A 15,200-nucleotide genomic window follows, 5' to 3' on the forward strand; every position below is an offset into this window, starting at 1 on the left:
GGGGGAACTTCCATTTTCTATATCACATTTTTTAGTACTTTAAGATTTTAAGGGCATGTTTTATTTTTATAACCAAAATATTAAGGACTGTCCTGGTCTGACATGCAAGTAACTACTAATGTCTCTATATTACCTATTGTGCTTCATTGTTTACACTCATTCATTTACATGATTATCTCTTCAAAATCAACACTGAGAACCTATTAAAAATCACATATAACACATTTCCTAATTGATTTCTTCTTTTTAAGGATTTTATTTTTTTTAATGTTTTTATTTATTTATTTATTCATGAGAGTCAGAGAGAGCGAGAGAAAGAGGCAGAGGCAGAGGGAGAAGCAGGCTCCCTGCCAAGCAGGGAGCCTGATGCGGAACTTGATCCCAGGACCCTGGGATCATGACCTGAGCCGAAGGCAGACGCTTAACCATCTGAGCCACCCAGGCGCCCTTTTTAAGGGTTTTAAAGCTTAGTTCCTATTTTGTTTCACATGCCAACAAGAATCTCTCAAATTTTTACAAAGTGAGCAATGTGATCAGACTGGGCTTTATGAAAAATTAATCTGGCTGTAGACTGGAATAAGGAATAGGATGAAAGTGGCCTTGTAAATATAACTCCCTATTACTGAACACAATGGACTACAGTCAATGTACAAAACAAAACTAGAGGGACCTGAGTGCTTTGGGACATAAGAACTCTTAAAGGTCTCAACATTTGAGCCACATGAGAGGAAGTAAAGGAGATAGAAGTATAAGACCACATTAAGTTTGCAGTCCCAGAAATCAGTTTCAAGGAATATTAAATTTCAAATGCTAGATAATTAAGACAAAAAAAGAAGCACTTAAGGATTTGACAATTAAATCATTAGAAACCTCAAAAATACAGATTTGGCATAGTGTTGCGAGCACAAATCAGTGAAATTTTCTTTAGAAAAATAAGGGGAAAATGAAGCAGTTAGGAGGTGTGGAAAGATTCCGCAGAGATTCCGAAGGATAGAGCACTTTAGCACACTTATAGACTAACAGGAGCAGGCAGAAAGAAATCAGTGAAGAGAAAGCTTTCCTTCCCTCTACTATCAGATGAGCATTCAGTGAGTTTATTTTACCAATGGTGGCAAAAAAATTCACGATGTTTGGTCCATTCAGATTAAGAATCTTAGCAGCTATTAACTGAGCACCTATTGGCCAGTCACATACTCTGTATGATTTTTAATTTTTATCTCATAGCAATCACAGAAAAGCAGGCATTTACTCATTTGTCAGTTGAGTAAACTAAGGCTCAGAGGTTAAATAACTTACTAAAGATCACAAACTGGTAAATAAATGGTAGAGCGAAATTGGTTTTAACAATTTTAGAGGGGCATAGTTTTCATACAACAAAAATTTACTTATTTTAGGGTTCCCTGAATCAGGCGAGTATCTTTTGATTTCACTAGGGTCATGATCTCAGGGTCCTCAGATCGAGCCCTGCAATGGGGAGTCTGCTCAGGATTCTCTCTTTTCCTTTCCCTCTGCCCCTGCCTCCACTAGTGCACTTTCTGTCTCTCTCTAAAATAAATAAATCTTTAAATTCACTCATTTTACGTGGAAAGATTGACAGTTCTTTGTAAATTTATACACTTATGCAGTTATCATCACAATCTAGTTTAAGAAAACTTTCATCATCCCAAAAGTTCCCTCATAAGCAAGGGCAGATTTGAACCCCAGTCTCTTTGGCTCCAAACTCATGTCACACTGCAAATCCCCTAGCAACATCAAGTAACAAAACTAACTTTATTAGGCAGAAAAAACTCAAATTAAGTCCCACTAGTTCTCCTTCCATGTGAGGCACCAACATACCACTAGAGCCACACCCACATTCCATGATCTCAGCAAATTCAAAAGTTTACTAAAATTTGGATATGCCTCATACCAGTAGAGCAAAAAAAGTACTGATACTGTGTGGTATTTTTTTTTTCTAAATGTAAAAGCAGTTAGAAATGGGAAAAACAAATGAACACTAAAGTCCAGGAGGAAGATAGGATGAAACCAGCTGAGCAATGACATAAGGATGGAAAATGTAATATACAAATGAAGAAAAAATAATAGAAATCAGGAGTTTGGGTCATGGAAGACAAAGACTAACTAGAAAAGAAGTTTCTCTTTGATATGCAACATAAAACTGTTCAGATATAGAATGAAATGACTTACTAAGCAGGAGTTAAAACTTATTTAAGAAACAGAACTATGTAATATTAAGAGAGTCAAACAAAAATAAAAAAACAAAGTGAGACTATATTCATAGTAATTAAAGTTGTAAAGTTAAGGGGTGCCTGGATGGCTCAGTCGGTTAACTGTCTGCCTTTGGCTCAGGTCAAGATCCCAGTGTCCTAGGATCAAGCCCCAAGCTGGGCTCCCTGCTCAGCAGAGTCTGCTGCTCCCTCTCCTTCTGCCCCTCCCCCACACTCGTGTGCGTGCGCACTCTCTCAAATAAATAAATAAAATCTTAAAAAAAAAAAGTGTCCAACTCTTGATTTCAGCTTGGGTCATGATCTCAGGGTTATGGGATGGAGCCCCGTCCGGCTCTGCACTGGGCGTGGGGTCTACTTGGGATTCTATCTCTCCCCCCCATCCCTTCCCTACTCGAAAGTATACGCACCCTCTCTCTCTAAAAATAAATAAATAAATAAATAATAAAATTGTAAAGTTAAAACCAGCTTAATCTTACAGTGATTTTATATAACCAAATTAAAACAAAAACAAAACTTCCATTACTTCAAAAACATAGAACTATGAACATGTAAGAATTTAAATACCACGTTAGGGCCAGAAATAAACTGAAATAATTAAAATATGACAAGCTGTGAAAAAAAAAATACAAATAGAGATAGGATAAAATAAAAATTTTATTTAAACTAAATTTTTACTTCTACTCCAGTATTTCTTTAGTTCTACAGAACTGGAAACAAAATTCACTAATCTGATCATTACTGACCTAACCAAAATCTTACAAATTCCAAATTAGGGTCCTAGAGTGGTAGCCTTAGAAATCTAAATGAAATGCTCTTCCAGGGCGCCTGGGTGGCTCAGTCGTTAAGCGTCTGCCTTCGGCTCGGGTCATGATCCTCCCACGTCGGGCTCCCTGCTCCGCGGGAAGCCTGCTTCTCCCTCTCCCACTCCCCCTGCTTGTGTTCCTGCTCTCGCTATCTCTCTCTGTCAAATAAATAAAAAATCTTTAAAAAAAAAAGAAATGCTCTTCCAAAACTGAGCCAAAGAAAGTGCTGGCCAGGGTCGCCTGGGTGGCTCAGTCGTTAAGCATCTGCCTTCGGCTCAGGTCATGATCCCAGGGTCCTGGGATCGAACCCCGCATCAGGCTCACTGCTTAGCGGGAAGCCTGCTTCTCCCTCTCCCACTCCCTCTGCTTGTGTTCCCTCTCTCACTGTCTCTCTCCCTCTGTCAAATAAATAAATAAAATCTTTAAAAAAAAAGTGCTGGCCAACTACTAACAACATATTTTTTATGATTACTTGATATATAATAAACATTACTTGATATAAATTGTTGAATAAATGATTTCTGCAGTGCCCTGATTACCCTGAACTATTCTCATTCTCAGTCTGGTCCAGCTGGCTCAATAGTCCAAGAAATACTACACTTTCTAGTCAAAAGACATGCCTCTTAGAAATGATTATTACAGGGGCGCCTGGGTGGCTCAGTTGGTTAAGCAACTGCCTTCGGCTCAGGTCATGATCCTGGAGTCCCAGGATCGAGTCCTGCATCGGGCTCCCTGCTCGGCAGGGAGTCTGCTTCTCCCTCTAACCCTCCCCCCTCTCATGTGCTCTCTCTCTCTCTCTCTCACTCTCTCAAATAAATAAATAAAATCTTTAAAAAAAAAAAAAGAAATGATTATTATAAAACTGTTCCGGTATTACAAAAAAAGTCTCTTTAAGTTACAAAACCATAATTTCAGTTCCAAACTCTTATAATATGGCTACAGCAAAAGTATTGGCATTGCCATAAAGCAAAAAAACTAAAGAATTTGTCTCATTGTATATCACATTTTGTGAACTTTCTTCTCTCTGAAATCTGTAACTAAGCACCACAATCTTACTTAAAATCGCCATTTAAGTATTTTTCTTATCCAACCTAAATGTAGTTAGAAAGAAGTTTACTCTAAGAATTGCAACATCTTTCCCAATTTTTTAATGAGGTTGCAACAATTCTATTCCTAGTAAATTACAATTACTCTTAAATTAGAATTTAATATTAATTTTAAATGAGAACCATACTAAAATATTCAATAATTTAAAAATAAAATATTTTAGGGGCGCCTGGGTGCTCAGTTCGTTGAGCGACTGCCTTCGGCTCAGGTCATGATCCAGGAGTCCCTGGATCGAGTCCTGCATCGGGCTCCCTGCTCAGCAGGGAGTCTGCTTCTCCCTCTGACCCTCCCTCCTCTCATGTGCTCTCTCTCTCTCATTCTCTGTCTCAAATAAATTTTTAAAAAAAATAAAATATTTTAAAACTTTTTTAATGAAGATGTAATTGGCATGTAACATTTTATTAGTTCAGGTGTATTTTTTTTAACCTTTAAATTTTAAATTCACGTAACAAATTCAACCTTCAAATTCACTAGGAACACCAGAGGAAAAAAACCTAGAACACTCTGGAGAAGTAGGAGAAAACTGATCCTTGGCAGTCTACTGATATTAAAAAGCAATGGTTAAAATTCTGTAACAGTAATGTAACTCTTCAAGGATAAACAAGAACTAGAGAACATGTAATAATGAAACAAATATTCAAAAGTTTTTTCTTAAACCAGACCTATTAAATATTCATTACCTACTTACCCTAATATCAAAAGTTTACTCTCAAATCATTTCTTGTAATATTAAGTATTAATACTTACAGGATAGTAATCAAATTGATAAAAATAAAACCCCAACACTCATATACTTCTTTCAATGTAAGGACCATGAATTTTTCTTAAATTTTATTACTTCTAACTTTCAATGTACTGCTATTAAGTTAAAAATAAAACAGAACAAAAGAATAAATCCCAAACTAGTCATGTGACCAAGTGATTTTTGTAAACCTCTCTAAACATCCTTTTTAAACTCCACAATAGATTTTCCCATTGGTTTACAAAAATTTTTTCTGCAGTTCCAAAGTGTTATATAACACTTGATGCAAAAAATTAATAGATTTTAAAATATGCAACAAAACAAATATGCTCACTGTCCAAATTTTAACACATTTAAGATGACCAATTTATGGTATTACCAAGTTTGTGTTTGGTCCTGGCCCTTATAATTCCCTTCCCATTTTTATTTTAATAACAGAAACCTAAGAAGCCAAAGTGACCTGTTTAAAAAACAGTTTGCAGATAAAAAAATTTGCAACTCTAATTATGTAAAACAGAATTTTCTTGCTGGTATACAACCAAAATAAAAAACAAAATCCAACTGTTACCCAGAGTCCCATAGTTAAAAATTATGGATTTATACAACAGCAATTTTTCTCACTGACAACTCTATAGGTCTTACATATTAGTTGTGCAAAAGAACGTTTACATATGAAGAGTTCAAAAGTCCTGTTCAAGACTTAAATCCCAGTTCTACTCCCTGACAGGAATAGAAGAAAATTAACCAACTGAAATTAAAAAATGGAAAATGCATGGAGTCAAAGTAACTTAAAAAGCCCTACACAAATACTATTTGAGAATACAGTGGGAGAAAACACTTGCATTTGGGTTCATCTAAAAACACACAAGCAAACTGAATATGCCAAAGTCTTCTTAAAATAAATGTTATTCAATATAGTAATATATACATTAATATTGTTAATGGGGCAGACAGATATTAATGCCTAAAAGACAAAAAATATAAAATTTCTAATTATACCACAGTCTGACAACACAGAGCTCCCAGTATTTCATATATACTTTCCATCACAGTACTACAGTATCTGACTGTAAGACTCACTTCGTCTCAAATGCATTGTTTACGCACTTTTGTACCTCAAACAAGGGCAAAATAGAATGATCTTTAAGAAAAGAACACTGCTGGGGTGCCTGGGTGGCTCAGTCAGTTAAGTGTCAGATTTTTTTTTTTTTTAAGATTTTATTTATTTGACAGCGAGAGACACAGAGAGAGAGGGAACACAAGCAGGGGGAGTAGGAAAGGGAGAAGCAGACTTCCTGCTGAGCAGGGAGTCCGACGCGGGGGTCGATCCCAGGACCCCGGGATCTTGACCTGAGCCAAAGGCAGATGCCTAAAACTGAACCACCCAGGCGCCCCAAGTGTCAGACTCTTGATTTCAGCTGGGATCATGATCTTGGGGTTGTAAGATCCAGTTCTGCAATCAGGCTCTCACTGAGAGTGGAACCTGCTTAAGATTCTCTCTCTCCCTCTCCCTCTGCCCCTCCCCATCCTTCTCCCTCTCAAAAAAAAACAAAAACAAAAAAAACCCCACTGCCATACAAAGACAATACCTCAAGCTCTATATCCATGCAAAAGCCTGAAACATTCCTATATCATTCCTATATCAGCATCTGTGTGATAACTGAGTGATTCAGGGTTGTCTCACCACATGAGGTACAAAAGTCTGCCTCATGAGATTATATAACATGGAAAAGTAGAGACCACCCTGTATCCTTCCCCCAAGTCCCCCAAGTTTTTAAAAGGACAGGCAGGGGGGCACGTGGGTGGCTCAATCTGTTAAGCGTGGGACTCAGGTTTTGGCTCAGATCATGATCTCAGGGTCGTGCGATCAAGCCTCAAGTGGGGTTCTGCACTTAGCTCAGAGTCCACTTGAGATTCTCTCCTTCTCCCTCTGTCCCACCCCCCATTTATGCACACACACGCTCTCACTCTATTTTTAAAAAATCTATAAAACGACAGGGAGGAGAAGGGGCATACATACTATTAAGGAAGCACTAAAGAAAGGTGCCATAAATATACTAAGTATTTTTAACTGCTGAAACACTTCGTATGCACACATAAAAACACCTAACTCACATAAAGTGCCCAATAATAAGTATAATAAAGAACTTATTTAGTCAAGGTCAATTAAATCATCAGGTTATCCTCACCTTACTGTCTGGCACATTAAAGCACCATTAGTCTTTTTAAGCAAAGGAATTTTAAATTCTGAGCTAAATCATTAAGCATAAGAAGGACCACATTTTGATGTTATCAGAAAGAACCATGGCTTTCATTAGTATATGTGTTGACATTATAGATAGTCCTGGTTATACATTTTGTATGAACTCCTCTCCAAATGTCTATTAAATATAACCAATTACCAGCCTTCCCCCATCAACATCACAATTAAGAACAAAGAAAAAAAAATCTGAGAAAGTTAAATCTTTTGTGAAAATATGTGGTGATAAAATAAGCATTGCCCCTCTATGTGAAAGATCTGATCCTTGATCCATTATATCAATGACTTACTACCTGAAAAGAGCCTTAAACTCATCAGACAAGTTATATTCATTCAAGTTGCAGTATTTAAGAAACATTTATAGACTCTGAGCACAGGCATATTGAAAAAGAATATATGACTTCTGATACAAATAGACATTTTTTTAAAGATTTTATTTATTTTTGAGAGATAGAGAGTGTGCGCGCATGTGTGTGCATGCACGCGCACCAGCCGGGGTGTGGAGGGAGAGGACAGAGGGAGAAGCAGACTCCCTGCTGAGCAGGGAGTCCAATGTGGGGCTCAATCCCAAGACCCTAGGTCATGACCTGAGCCAAAGGCAGATACTTAACCGACTGAGCCACCCCATAGCCCCTCAAATAGACGGTTTTTGAATAAGGCAGTAAAATAATCTAATGATAACTGTGTGATTCTACTATTTTTTAAAAAGGTACTCAGTAAGATTCAAACATTTGCTATTTACCTGTTCTCTAGGAAAAGAACATAAGCTGAGAGGATTCAACCTTGGCTTTTTCACTGTTCCAATTTCCAAATGTGTAAAGCCAGTATATTATGTACTTTAAAACAGGACAGCATAGTTGCTGAACTCAGGCACTTTGATGACACTGGTTGTCTGATACTACTATTACTACCTGGTACCTCCCTATGCCTGTTTTTCCTCTACAAATTAGAAATAAAAACAGTACATGTATCACTGGTCTCTCACAATATCACACTACCACACAGTACCTCATTTTGTGAGAATTTATTACTTAATTCATATTAAAAATCAGTTGGGATATGTGTTGATAATTATAGAATGTAAATGACAGGTACACAAAGGTTCAGCATACTGTCCTCACTCATAAATTTAAGTTTCCATAATAAACATTTTTTTAAAAACTTAGAATTGTGCTGGCATACAATAAGGGCTCAACATGTGCTACTTTTATTACTCTGCAGGCTACTTGCTAAAATTAAAGGAAATAATACATGAAAGTGCCTTGCATTGAGCCTAGAATGTTGTGTATTAAAATACAAGTTGCCGGGAGCCCGGGTGGCTCAGTCGTTAAGCGTCTGCCTTCGGCTCAGGTCATGATCCCAGGGTCCTGGGATCGAGCCCCGCATCGGGCTCCCTTCTCAGCAGGAGGCCTGCTTCTCCCTCTCCCACTCCTCCTGCTTGTGTTCCCTCTCTCGCTGTCTCCCTCTGTCAAATAAATAAATAAAATAAAATAAAATACAAGGTGCCATCCTCACATTATCTTTCAGATCAGTATTCAGCAAATATTCATCATCTATTAACTATCTTTTGATCCATTTGGGACTAAATATTTAAGCATAAGCTACTATATGACTCACCTCTGACAAAGAGCTACAAGTTACAATATCAACTGTCAATGAGATACAATGTGTCCAGAGCTCAGGAAATACACTGTGTCCAGAGTGCTAGCTTCACTGATATTCTGTAACTAATCTGAATTGACAGAAATTTTGACTGGTTATGTTTATTTTACGGTCTACCATATTACAAGACTGTTCCTTAAAACCAACAAATTACAAGCATTAAACAATAACTCAGGTGACACATTCAAGAATGACTCAAGTGAAGACTAAACACAGAAGATGGACGAGTAAGAGATTATCTGGAGCAGTAGAGTAGTTTAATCAGCACAGTAGCTAGTTACCTAGTTGGATAAACTAGAACACTAGAAGAGTGAACTTCATGCCCTTTCCTAAGCAAAGTCATGTAGAGATCTACCAACTCTTGAACTTAAATCAGACACAAACAAAAAGTTAAATGATTCTATTTTTCCAATACCTACAATCAATTATCCATTGTAAAGAAAGAAAAAGTATTAAAGATGGTTGCATGCATAGCATTTAAAACGAAATAACTACAATTCCCACTTTGGAACTCTAGAGGGCACCAGAAATATGCCCTCCTTTGCACCACCCCTCCTCCCGGGTAACGTGAGCAGCTGCAGGAGCCCGTCGTCTGGTTGCTGAGGTTGGTATTGCAGCAGCAGGAGAGATGTCTGCAGCGGTGGAAACAGCAGCGCCCACTCCCAGCTGCCTCACCAGCCATTACCCAGGCTTCACCCCGGGGGCAGCTGCCACCCAAGGGAAAGCTCCTCCCCCTCAAAACAACGGGGATAGATAAGTCCCATGGTTGAACCCCTACAACCTGACAACGTCCTCTATATCAACAAATTAGAGGCGAAGGACTCACAATGGGGGTGTTTTCCTCACTTTCTGCCAAAGATGCACCAGATAGGGTTGAAGGCGATTCCTGGTCCTGGGGTAAGAGGAAAAATGAAAAATGGATCAAGAACATCCAACCAGGTGGGAGAACTAAGCCCTTTCCACCAGGAGGAAGCCGAGAAGGGAATAAGAGGTCAAGGAGGTTTGGCCCTTCCATTATTACTCCCCAGCCCGCGACCAACAATCCCCTCCTACGTAAAGTAGAGCAAAACCGCGCAAAATATATATCTGGGGCCAAAACCCACGTGAAAGGCAAAATCTGGAGGGAGGAGGCTGGAGGGCACCAAGCCTGCTACTGGGAAGGGGCGGGAGGGGGGGAAGGGCAAACGTTGCCTCGACGCCAGCAAGGGAATTGTATTCCCTCCTAAATTTGCCCACCCAGCGTCATCCCCGTCACTCCCGGCAGCAATTCGGAGGTAAGGGGCGGCTCACGTCACCGCCGGGCTGCTATCTCCCATATTTGCCCCAAGCAGTTGCCCTGGGCCCGAGACTTGCCCCCCCCCCTTGCAGTCGGCGACCGGCAGCGCTGCCTCCCCGTCCGCCATTAGAGACCCAGCCAAACAATACGTGAGGAGCAAGAGCCGCGCAGCGCAGCCCAGGGAAGAGAAGAGCGACGGAAGGGACCGAGTGGGGGAAGAGGCAGCACCCTCGCCCCGAAAAACTTGGGGACCTCAGGCTACCGCAGAGACGGTGGGAGCGCAGCCCCGAGAGCGCGAGAACGAACTGAGGCGCCCCTCCCCCCACCTTTCCACCACCACCACCCCCCCCGCAAGAAAGAAAGGAAAAATACCCCGCGACCTCCCACCGCCCCGGCCCGGGCGGCCCCCGCCCCCCCGAGCGACCCCCCGCCTCTGGCGTCCGCCTCACCCAGCCCTCCCGGCCTCGCCCTCACTCTCGCAGCCCTTCGGGCCGCACGCGAAGACGCCTGTGACATGAGCGGAGCCCGGAGCAGCCCCCGAGGCCCCGACGCGGCAGCGGCGACGGCGGCCGCGCCGCGGGGTATTAATCCCGGGTCGGTGGGAGGCTCCGGAGGCTGCCCTCACCCATCTCCGCCTCCCCAGTCGCCTCCGCCTCCGCCTCCTCCTCCCGAGGCTGCGCTGCTCCCAGCCACCCCCACTATCGGCGGACCTGGACTGGAAAGACAGCGGGGATAAGCCTCACCCGGTTCTGGCTGCGGCTCCGCGGAACGAACCTCCCCTCCCCCGGCCCACCCCTCTTCGGCAACACGCACAACTCCGCTCGGTCCAGTCCCGGGTTTAGCGCTGGTGAGGAGGAGGAGGCGGAGGAGGCGGCGGCGCGGCCGAGCCCGGGAAGGCCCCGCCCGCCGCTCCCTCATTGGCTGGCGGGGAGGGCGGGCCGGGGCGCCTCGGGCACGTCCATTGGCTACATCTGCCTTCCTTCAGGACCCCCCCGGAGGGGGTGGTCCGGAGGGCTGTCCATCAGGCACAAACCACACCCCCCGGCGTTGCCGTTCCACTCCCCCCTCCGCCAGCGCTCGGCCCTCGGCCGCGTCCCCTCCTCTCCTTACCCCCGCCTCCCACCCCGCCCCCACCCCCGGGTCCGTCAGGGTCAGGCGGCCCGAGTTTCGCTGTCCGCGGCACTGGCCGCCGGCTCGGTGCCTCGGGGTCCGGGGGACCCTCCAGGGCCCGATACAGCCCGAGAGACTGAGGCCGTGGCCGCCTGCCCTAGTTCGGGCCTGGGCGCCCAGGCCCCTGGAGCCGCTCCCAATGACCCTGCCCGAGGAGAGACGCGGCCTCGATGTCCCCAACGCCCTCCCTGTCCAGTTCCTGAAGCCCCCCGTGAGGGGCGAGCCCGGGCGGGGGCTGGAGCGAGGCAAAGTGGGAGGTCGGGGCACCGCGTGAAGTGGGTTCCCGAATGTGCTGAGGGGAGTGGGAACACTTCCCCCCTCGCCTCACCCCCATGGGGAATTGTCCCCCCACCTCCCGTCATGGCTGCAGGAGGAGACGACGTCCTCCATTTTGTCGGGACTGCTGTGGGAACTTGGGACCAATTCAAAACCAAACCCCGTGGGGCAGGGAAACTTGGCCCCGCGAAGCCCCAACTGGGCTCCGCCATTCGGCCGAGGGGACAGCCCCTGATTCCAGCGTCTGCGCCTGAGGGGCCCTTGGGGGACGGGCGCCACGGTGGAGAGACCCAGACGCCGCTCCCCGCCTCCATCAACCAAGATGGAGGAAGCTGCGGGCTCCCCTGGAGCTGGGCTCCCGCCTGTTGGAGGGGCTGGAGCCTCCCCTCGGTGTGTCCTTCGGCGCTGCCGTCGTCCTCCTCCGCAGCCTCCTTCCCTTGCCCTCCCCCAGCCTCTACCCAGCCTCTCCACTGCCTTCCACCATCTCCTGGTCCTCAACGGTTGATGGAGACTCCACTCCACAGTCAGCTCAATCGCTTCGCCCAACCAGGGCCGGCCCGGTTGCGGGGAGCGGAGCGAAGGTGTGGAGTGTTGCGGCGCGCCCCGGGGCGGGCGTGCCCGGGGAAGCCACATCGACGATGGGGCTTCTCTTTTGTTCATCGTCTACACCTACGTCTTCGGCGCACGTCATGGTGCTGTGCGATTTCCAAGATTCCATGTAAAGATGAAAGTGAGGCCTCTGTCGTCTCACCCTAGCGGTTGTTAGTGGGATTACAATTGATGGTGTTGGGGAAATAATGGATGGATAAAATAGACTTCTCAATTTCATGATTATCTAACACCACTGCCTATTAATAAATAGACGTGTGATGTTACAGTTTAAAGTTTTGCACAATGATGATGAACATGAGGTTTTTAATGAATTAATCAACTCAGTAAAAACATGTTGAACAGTTTAAATGCCACTTACAGAACGTAATCCAGTAGAAATTGAGATTCATTCATTCACTATGACTTAAAAAATCAAATAATCCTTCCACCTATAGTAAATGCAACAAATATACTGCTCTTTATGTTGAAGAATATCCAACATGTATTTCATTCTCAGAATGGTATACTTTTATTTTTCTGTAAACATTTTATTTCATAACTGAAAATCCTGTCAGTTTTCAATACAATATCCTTGTAAGAGTTTCTATTACACAGTACTGTTTTACACTGACTTTTTTTTTAGGATTTTATTTATTCATTTGAGAGAGAAAGCACAAACAGGGGGAGCAGCAGAGGAAAAGGGAGAAGCAGACTCCCTGATGACAGGGAGCCTGATGCGGGGCTCCATCACATGACCCTGAGATCATGACCTGAGTGGAAGGCAGTCACATAACTGACTGAGCCACCCAGGTGCCCCTTACATTGACATTTTTGATGTCACTATCTTCACAACAGAAACATCCTCTATTACCAAATGCAGGGCAACATTGTAATAATTCTGTGAAAACTTACACCATCCCTTTTCTGTTACCACATACCACAGCAATAGGTACAGTTCCTTGAGTTTATAGTTGGAAGTCTTGATACTTCCCAATAAAGCTCTGTCATAGACTTAGTTTGAGGAAGTTCTACCCTGCTATCAATTCCCTAGCATTATTGCCATTTTATAATTAATTAACAAGAATAATAATTACAGTAGCATATATTATTCACATTTTGTATCCCTTCATTTAAGTCTTTGTCCAGGAAAATGTTCACTGGGTTGCCTGCATAATACCAGGAAGAAATCTAGTTGAGAGCTTAGCACTGGTAAAAAACCAACCAACCAACCACACTTTTGTCATAATTTACATAAAAATTACACTTTATTTTATACCAAAGTACTTTTAAAAATAAATGTTTGGATGTTTATACCAGCATTATTCATAATTTCCATAAAGGTATAAACAACCCAAATGTCCATTAATTGTTGAATGTATAAACCAAAAGTGGTATATCTATACAATGAAATATTATTCATCCATAAGAAGGAATGAAGTTCTGGTCCATGCTATAACATGGATAAACCTTGTAGACATTATACCAAGGGAAATAAACTGAACACAAAAGACCATTTGTTGATGATAGATTATGTGAATTGTCCAGGCTAAGCAAATCTATAGAGACAGAAAGTAGATTATTGGTTGCCTAGACCTAAGGAGGTGGGAAGAGAATGGAGAAATAAAAGTGTCTAAAATTGGCTGTAATGATGGTTGGACAACTCTGAATACACTAAAAACACTGAATTGTTCACTTTAAGTGGGAGAACTGTATGGTATGGAATTATAACTCAATAAAGCTATTACTAAAAGTGTGTGTGTGTTTGTGTGTGTGTGTGTGTGTGTGTGTAGTTATTCAGTACCAATCACAAAAGCATACTAAACATTGCAGGAAGGCAACATAAAGACATGAGCAGAAGACTTGCATTTCAATACTTGTTTGGCCATTCAAAACCTTGAGGAAGTTACCTTCTCTCTGAGCCTCAGTATAGTCACTTATGCAGCACTGTTGTAAAGACCAAATAACTTAAGTGAAAGCAATTTAAAAATGTTAGAAGTTGTTGGGGCCCCTGGGTGTTTCAGTAATTAAGTGGCCAGCTCCTGGTTTTGGCTCAGGTCATGATCTTCGGGTCATGATCTCAGGATGGTGAGATCAAGCCCTACTTTGGGCTCTGCATTCAGCGTGGTGTCTGCTGAAGATTCTCTCCCTCTTCCTCTCTGCCTCTTTCTTTTTTTTTTTTTTAAAGATTTTATTTATTTGACAGACAGCGAGAGAGAGAACACAAGCAGGGGGAATGCGAGAGGGAGAATCAGGCTTCTGTGGAGCAAGGAGCCCGATGTGGTGGGGCTTGATCCCAGGACCCTGGGATCATGACCTGAGCTGAAGGCAGACACTTAACGACTGAGCCACCCAGGTGCCCCTCTGCCTCTTTCTCACCTTCTCCCTTCCCCTCTGCCCTTCTCCCTCTGCCCCTCCATCCACCCTTGTGCTCTCTCTCTAAAATATAAATAAATCTTTTTAAAAAAATAAGTTGCTAAAACAGTATTATCTTTTTTTTAAAGATCTATTTATTTATTTGAGAGAGCGAGAGAGTACATGAGATGGGGGAGGGTTAGAGGGAGAAGCAGTCTCCTCGCCGAGCAGGAAGCCCGATGAGGGACTCGATCCCGGGACTCCAGGATCATGACCTGAGCTGAAGGCAGTCGCTTAACCAACTGAGCCACCCAGGCGCCCCTAAAACAGTATTATCTTGAAAGTTCTCATCACAAGAAAAACAAATTTATAACTGTGTGGCCATGATATTAACTAGACTTGTGATCATTTCTCTCTCTCTCTGTATATATAAATACAATTATACTATATACATATATATATATATATATGGAAACCAGGAACTCACCAGTAATTAAGATGCAATATAATAGCTATTCTGAGCACAGCTTAGAAGCCAGAATGCCCAAGTTTGAATTCTGGCTTTATCCACAACTAGCTGGGTGATTTTAAGGATATTTTAACTTTCTAAGCCTGGGGCACCTAGATGGCTCGATCAGTTAAGCGTTTGCCTTCAGCTCAGGTCATGATTCCAGGATCCTGGGATGGAGTCCCACATCAGGGTCCCTGCTCAGTGGGAAGTTGACTTCTCCCT

At 43.1% G+C, this 15,200-nt stretch overlaps 1 protein-coding gene across 3 annotated transcripts in view; it reads right to left on the reverse strand.

Moving 5' to 3' along the window:
• The window catches only part of ZMYM2 (zinc finger MYM-type containing 2), a 108,665-nt gene extending 97,509 nt beyond the window's left edge, over nt 1–11,156 (reverse strand). For 2 of the 3 annotated variants that reach the window (XM_027588342.2, XM_027588341.2), the window contains exons 1-2: nt 10,704–11,156; nt 9,629–9,694 (exon numbers count right to left, since the gene is read on the reverse strand). In XM_027588342.2, the coding sequence (XP_027444143.2) occupies nt 9,629–9,694; nt 10,704–10,996 (359 nt within the window). In that variant the 5' untranslated portion in view covers nt 10,997–11,156. The remainder of the gene's footprint in view (nt 1–9,628; nt 9,695–10,703) is intronic. The other variant, XM_027588343.2, reaches the window with a different exon arrangement.
• Between the last annotated feature and the right edge of the window lie 4,044 nt (nt 11,157–15,200).

This window comes from Zalophus californianus, chromosome 3 (genome assembly GCF_009762305.2).
Source record: "Zalophus californianus isolate mZalCal1 chromosome 3, mZalCal1.pri.v2, whole genome shotgun sequence".
In the NCBI taxonomy this organism is placed as follows: domain Eukaryota; kingdom Metazoa; phylum Chordata; class Mammalia; order Carnivora; family Otariidae; genus Zalophus; species Zalophus californianus.